This window comes from Leptonychotes weddellii, chromosome 3, assembly GCF_054177405.1.
Source record: "Leptonychotes weddellii isolate Sample4059 chromosome 3, ASM5417740v2, whole genome shotgun sequence".
NCBI classification, from domain to species: domain Eukaryota; kingdom Metazoa; phylum Chordata; class Mammalia; order Carnivora; family Phocidae; genus Leptonychotes; species Leptonychotes weddellii.
The window spans coordinates 125,021,133-125,027,556 of NC_138371.1; the positions used below are offsets into that span (position 1 = coordinate 125,021,133).

The 6,424-nt window shown below is 43.9% G+C and overlaps 1 protein-coding gene across 1 annotated transcript in view; it reads right to left on the minus strand.

Annotated features, from left to right (window-relative positions):
- Nucleotides 1–6,424, minus strand: part of SLC25A30 (solute carrier family 25 member 30) — a 22,256-nt gene that overhangs the window by 8,000 nt on the left and 7,832 nt on the right. Inside the window, exons 3-6 of the mRNA XM_081815506.1 lie at nucleotides 6,049–6,196; nucleotides 3,046–3,140; nucleotides 1,689–1,798; nucleotides 667–781 (exon numbers count right to left, since the gene is read on the minus strand). Of these exons, the coding sequence (XP_081671632.1) occupies nucleotides 667–781; nucleotides 1,689–1,798; nucleotides 3,046–3,140; nucleotides 6,049–6,196 (468 nt within the window). The remainder of the gene's footprint in view (nucleotides 1–666; nucleotides 782–1,688; nucleotides 1,799–3,045; nucleotides 3,141–6,048; nucleotides 6,197–6,424) is intronic.

Genomic DNA, 6,424 nt, shown 5'->3' on the forward strand with positions numbered 1-6,424 from the left:
GAGCCCCGCATCAGGCTCCCTGCTCAGCGGGAGGCCTGCTTCTCCCTCTCCCACTCCCCCTGCTTGTGTTCCCTCTCTCACTGTGTCTCTCTCTGTCAAATAAATAAATAAAATCTTTAAAAAAAAAAAAGAATGGATTTTTAAAAGTAGTCTTTTGAAAAGGAAAGAAAATGACATATTTCCTTGTAAGTTACTGAACAGGAAAGAGAATGTGATGGTATGCTAAGATTTCACATAATTGATAAGAGTATCCAGCACACTTGGCAGCACTAAGCATGGACAAGTATATTTCTTAAATTAGTTACTTCAAGCCACTACTATTTCCAACCAGCTGAACCAAAAGGTATGCAGGCGAGCAGAGCACGAGATGACCACATGATGCCCGTCACACTCTGTTACACTTGAACTTACAAATAAACTTGACAACGGCCGTGGAATTCAAAGGACCGAGATTCCAACATAAAAATAATGTTTGATGTAGCTCTCTACATTTTTTAAAGGGTTTTTTCTCACTAAAAATTGGTACCTTATTTTTGTTTAGGGAGCAGTTATCTCTAACTTCTAAAAGAAAGTGTTACTGCCATGCTAACATGGGAAAATAAACCAAACTACGGGAACTGCCTTTCTATGAGCCCCGACAAATGTTTCAGGTATTAAGAGGCGTACGGATATTTTTCTCCACTTTTCCCCAACGAAATCCTAGCAAAAGCACCTTCACCGGGCCGAGGTGTAGCATACTCCGCATACTGCTGCAAAAAACTCGGATGTTCGTCAGAATCTCCTATTGGAGTGAAGGCTCTGAGGGCAGGGTCCTTATCTTACTCATTTTTGGATTCTAAGCATGTAGTACATCAACTGGTAGAAGGTAGAAGCAGTGAACACTGGTTAACTAATAGGAACAAAAAAGGAGAGGGAAGGACAGAGACAAACATCCTAAGAGCACTGAAAAAGCAAATCCTGGGCACCTGGGTGGCTCAGTCGGTTAAGCGTCTGCCTTCGGCTCAGGTCATGATCCCAGGGTCCCGGGATCGAGTCCCGCATCGGGCTCCCTGCTCAGCTGGGAGTCTGCTTCTCCCTCTCCCCACTGCTCATGCTCTCTCTCTCTCATTCTCTCTCTTTCTCTCTCAAATAAATAAAAATTAAAAAAAAAAGAAAAGAAAAAGTAAGTCCTGCCTAATTTCTATTTTGTTTAATTAGTTTATTTCCTTGTCTTTTTCCAGAAAGGATCTAAGGAGGCTGTATCCCTGGTATATCGGCAACAAGGTCATCCGATGCGTTATGTCTAACTGTGGTAAGGACGTATTTCCATTCGTATTTCCTGAAATCAAGTTAACAGATAACATCACGTGTTCAGAAATGGTCATTAGGGAGCAGATTTGTGGAGAACTTGCAGCCCATCCATTTTTAATGAACCAATAAAACCTGGAAGATTTTCAATGAAAAATGAAATTCAAATGTATTCAAGCCCAAATTTTTTTTCTGCTTAATCGCCAAAAACCTTGTCTCCACAATGAGCTCTACTTTTGAGTTCCTCTGTATCAGTGGGAAATCCATCCAGTGGATGTTTCTAAGTTAGAGTCTTCATGGCACTTAAATTATAAACAAGTTCACACATATAGTGTATGTTATATTTGCAGCTTTTCATTATCTGAATGTTGTTCTCAATAAGAAAATGTGGGGTATGCCTATAAGATATGGATCGTACTGCTTACTTTCAAAACATCAGTTGGATTAGCGATGGTTGAGGATACGACTCCAGAGAGAATTCCACACACCACATTTATCAGTAGAGTTTCATCTATAAACAAATACATATTATTCAACTTTTCGTATACACAGAGCTCTTCATATCAGTCACTCAAATATAGGTGTAACTCGTTTACATGTCACTTGTACATCTTTAGAGAAAAGTAAAATTTCTGCTTTATGAATAAAGCAATTTTTTAAAGATTTTTTATTTTTTTAAAATAATCTCTATACCCAATACGGGTCTTGAACTTAAGACCCTAAGATCAAGAGTCGTATGTTCCACTGACTGAGCCAGGCACCCTTGAATCAAGCAATTTTTAAAATATCAGGAATTTTGCTGGCTTAACAGGATTTTGCCTAGCAAAATGACTTGATATCCAAAAAAGGAATGTGAATTATCATGCAAAGTGAACAACCATGTACCAATTCACTTTTGTGTGTGTAAATGCAGACCACTGTAGTAATTAAGATGAGGTATATCCCACAGGAGAATAAAAAAGATACACTCCTGGGGCCCGTAGGTGGCTCATTTTGGTTAAGCGTCTAACTCTTGATTTTGGCTCAGGTTATGATCTAAAGGTCCTGGGATCGAGCCCCACGTCAGGGTCCATGTTCAGTGGGGAGTCTGCTTGAGATTCTTTCTACCTGCCCTTCCCCCCACTCGTGTGTGTGCATGCTCGCTCTCTCAAATAAATAAATAAATCTTAAAAAAAAGAAAAGAAAAAAAAGATACACTCCCAGGAGATACCGAGAAGATAAAAGTTTTAAAGCACACTGTATATATTTAATGTGAAATATACTGAAGTGCTAAAGCATCTTAGCTCCTGTTGACCACTCTCATATAACAGCTGACTAGCACTCGTCCCATTGTAAAAAAAAGAAAAAGTTCTACGGATTAAAGCAAAGTCACAGAGACAACTAGCAATAGAGTATTAGAATTCAGTTCTTAATACTAAGAAGGGTATTCACTGCTTTCCTGAAAAAACAGGTTGTAATTCCTGATTTTAGAAATTTTTAAGTTGGCTCAAACTATAATAACACACACTGTAGTCTGGGTGTTTTGGAGATGAGGATAACTAAAAATTTGTTAAGATTGCTCTTTTAACTGTCACTCCCCTAAGTTCAGCTAAGAACGATGTGCTTTAAGCACCATTCATTCAGACTTTACGTCCAGAGTTCTCCTCAGCAGTAGTAAAGTCCCAGTCAGGCTCAAGAAATTCTGATCTTGCCTTGACTAAAAAGACACACAACCCCCCCACCTCCTGTCCACAAGTGGAAAAGAGATTCCCCACTCACCTTCTGGGTGTTCAACAAACAGCCGCTTCAAGCTCTGGTAAATGCCTATCTTGATAGTGCCGTAGGAAGCCTGGCGTAACATTGCAGGGGCAATTCTGTCAAACCAACGGACAAAAGGACAAAGTAACCCTAAAAGTCACTTTAACTCCTCTAGAAGACACACACACACACAGAAGCAATCACATGTGCCTTCCACAATCAAACTATGCTAAACCAGATTTCTCACAATTCAAGATCCAACAAAAATATAGCTGGGTTCAGTTAAATTTGTGCCAATTATTAGTTCACGAAGTGAAAGCTCAGCCCCTTGTAGTTATCCTTAATGAAAAGTTAAGTGAATGTGGAATTCTAAGCTGCTCACCGGTGTTCAAGGGAAAAGGCTCTCCTTGCTCGGGACAAAGCGCCCGGTGAAATCTGCCCTCTGCAAGCATCCAGCATTCTTCCACTGCTGCTCTGGAGCTCATCTCCCACCTTGTTGGAGGCCCTGTTCTGGTATTTCCTCTCCCTCTCTTAGCCTTCTGGACACCAGAACCACCCTGGGGCAGTTATCCGCCCGCTGTTCCTGCACTTCCCACCTCTTCTCCAAATGCAGTCTGCCTTCCCTCCCCCTCTCTCCATCAAAACTGCCCTCAGTTGAGGTGACCGGTTGACATCTCTGTCACTAAATTAAATGATGTGTTCCACTTAGTACCTTACACAACCTCTCTGTGGTATTTGCTACTGTCCACCCTCTGTCCTCCACGCAGCGACCTCCTCCCTGAGCTCCGTTAACGTCCTCCTCTCCTGTTTGTTTCCTTTTCTCCACAGCCTCCTACTTCTGCCATCTGGGGGATCCCCAGAATTCCATCCTGTGCTTCCTTCTCTCCCCACTCTCCACACATTCCCATGCTTCCACCACTGTCAGAGACTCAGGACGCCTGATTCCTGCTTCCAACCCGGATCCAATGATGCATTTCCAACTGCTTCGTAGATTTCTCAATGCGCATGTCCTATCCCCGACCCACCTCTGGATCCAGAGTCCCACACTGAACTCACTATCCTCCCGCTCCAACCAATCAGCTCTCCTCTCTGTTTCCCAGACTAGGGAATGGAAGCTCCATCTACATTTTGGCCCAAACCAGAAATCAAGACATCAGCCTTGTCCCCTGCTTCCTCCACACCCCCTCACATATTAGGTCCCATAATATGTCAACCCTACGCCCTAAACAGCCTGTCTTCTTTCTCTCTGTCCCCAACACAACACCTCTGTTCAGATCCTGCTTCCAGCGTGACAGCCTACTTCCAGTGTCATCAGTCTTTCATCCCGTCTCCCCGTGACAGGCCGGCTTCTCTTCACCATGGAAACCCTATCCTGTCAGTCTCGCACTTAAAGCCCCCCCCAGCAGCTTCTGCCCACCACAGGCATAGCAAACTCAAGTGCCGACAGCGCCAGGCAGATGCCTTAAGTGAGTGACGCAGGCTGGGTCCAACTGCACACACATACACCGCGTGAGAGGCAGAGGTTTCAGGAAACCAGAGAAGCCCTCCTTGATGCCTGCTCCTATCATCCTAAGTGAATGAATGTGGGCCCAGATGTTGACTTTTTCCAAGAAAATGGAATCCCAGGTTTCTGTGTGCAATTTCTCACAGCTGAAATATTGGCCCAAGTGAAAAACAAAAACCTTTGGTGACGGTGGGTGGGAGGGCTGTGAGGCCCGGATTTGGGACCTATGGTGTAGCGGAGGAGATCAGGATGCTTGGCCTGTCCCGAGGCTGTCCATGTCCTGACCCCTCATTAGGGCTCCAACCCCAGCTCTTACCGCTCACCAGCCCCCACGCTATACCCATGCCGAATTACTTGCAGTTCATAGAATGTACTGTGCTTTCTTGCACACTCTACTGGCTCTGTATAAATACAGTTCCCTTCTAACTTCACCTGGCTAACTCACTCTTCTTGATCCTGCAAGCTCAGACCGGGCGCCGCCTGCACCAAGCAGCCTTCCTAAAACCCGCTCTCTTTCCTGTCCCCACACTCTGGGCTTGACGCTCTGCCTCTACCAGACTCTAGTACTCATTATCAGACTCCGCTGTATCCCCCGTTCCCACGTCTGCTGTCCCCACTAAATGACAGCTCCTTCACAACCGTGTGTTGCTGCTGATCCCCATCTGTCCTCCCAGATCCAGTCTCTCAGCCTTCTCTGTGATGCTCTGCGCGCGGGGAGGGTGGTGCCCGCGGATTACGTCATTCAGGTTCCCCTGCCAGCTGACTTCCAGGTGGATTCCACCACTAGACGATGGGATGGAGGGAGGGAGGAAGAAGAGGGATTCTCCTCTCCCTGGGCACTACCAAAGCATCCCTCCACAATGACTGTTCGCTCCTTCAAGGCTCCAGTCTTAACAGGCTCTGCTAACACCATTCCCGTCCTTGTCCTTTTGGTCCTAGGGTTGGTACCAATTTCTCACTTTGATAGTTTCTAGGTACCTCAATATCCTTCCTTTGTTCCCTTAGCCCTTATGCAGCCCCTTCATTAAGGTCTCCTCACTGAAACCACCCAAGCAAATTCTGTTTTCTGCAGGGACTCGGGCTGACATACTCACTTTCCCATCCCGCACCTTCACACTGTTCGATAAATGTTGGATTAAAGGAAAGTTGTTCACAACCCTTACCCATACAGGATACTCTGTCATTTTCCTTATAGCAAAAACCTCAGTAATTCAGAATAGCCAAGGGGAAGGGCTTTTTTCGGAGTGAAACACTGAATTATGGAATGTTTTTTGGAAACAAATGTAATTTTTGCATTAGTATTTGTATTTGAATATAATAAAAACATACTTTCACCACAACGTTCATTACATAAAAGATATATAGAAAATAAAGCTGAAATGAAAAACGAAAAACCTGCAAACTACTTTCTCTTTTCAAATATATCTCAAATTTCTAATTTTTCTCCATGAAGTCTTAGTTTTCAGTCTATTCATTTGGAAGGTCAGTAGTCAAATATAAAAACACAAAGGTCTACTTACCCTGAGTACAGAGCTTTCAGCCCTTCTTCTCTGCCTATCCGCACTAACGCATGCAACATTCCTCGATACCTGATTTCTTTAAAGTTTGCATCATTTGTCTGGCCTTGAATCTGGAGCCGTGTCTTCGTTAAGTCAATTGGAAAAGTACCTTAAAATTTTTTTAAAAAGAAATATTTCATAAGTCAAACAGAGAAAGACATGTATCATATGATCTCACTGATATGAGGAATTCTTAATCGCAGGAAACAAACTGAGTGTTGTTGGAGTGGGGGGTGGGGTGGGAGGGATGGGGTGACTGGGTGATAGACACTGGGGAGGGTATGTGCTCTGGTAAGCGCTGTGAATTGTGCAAGACTGTTGAATCTCAGATCTGTAC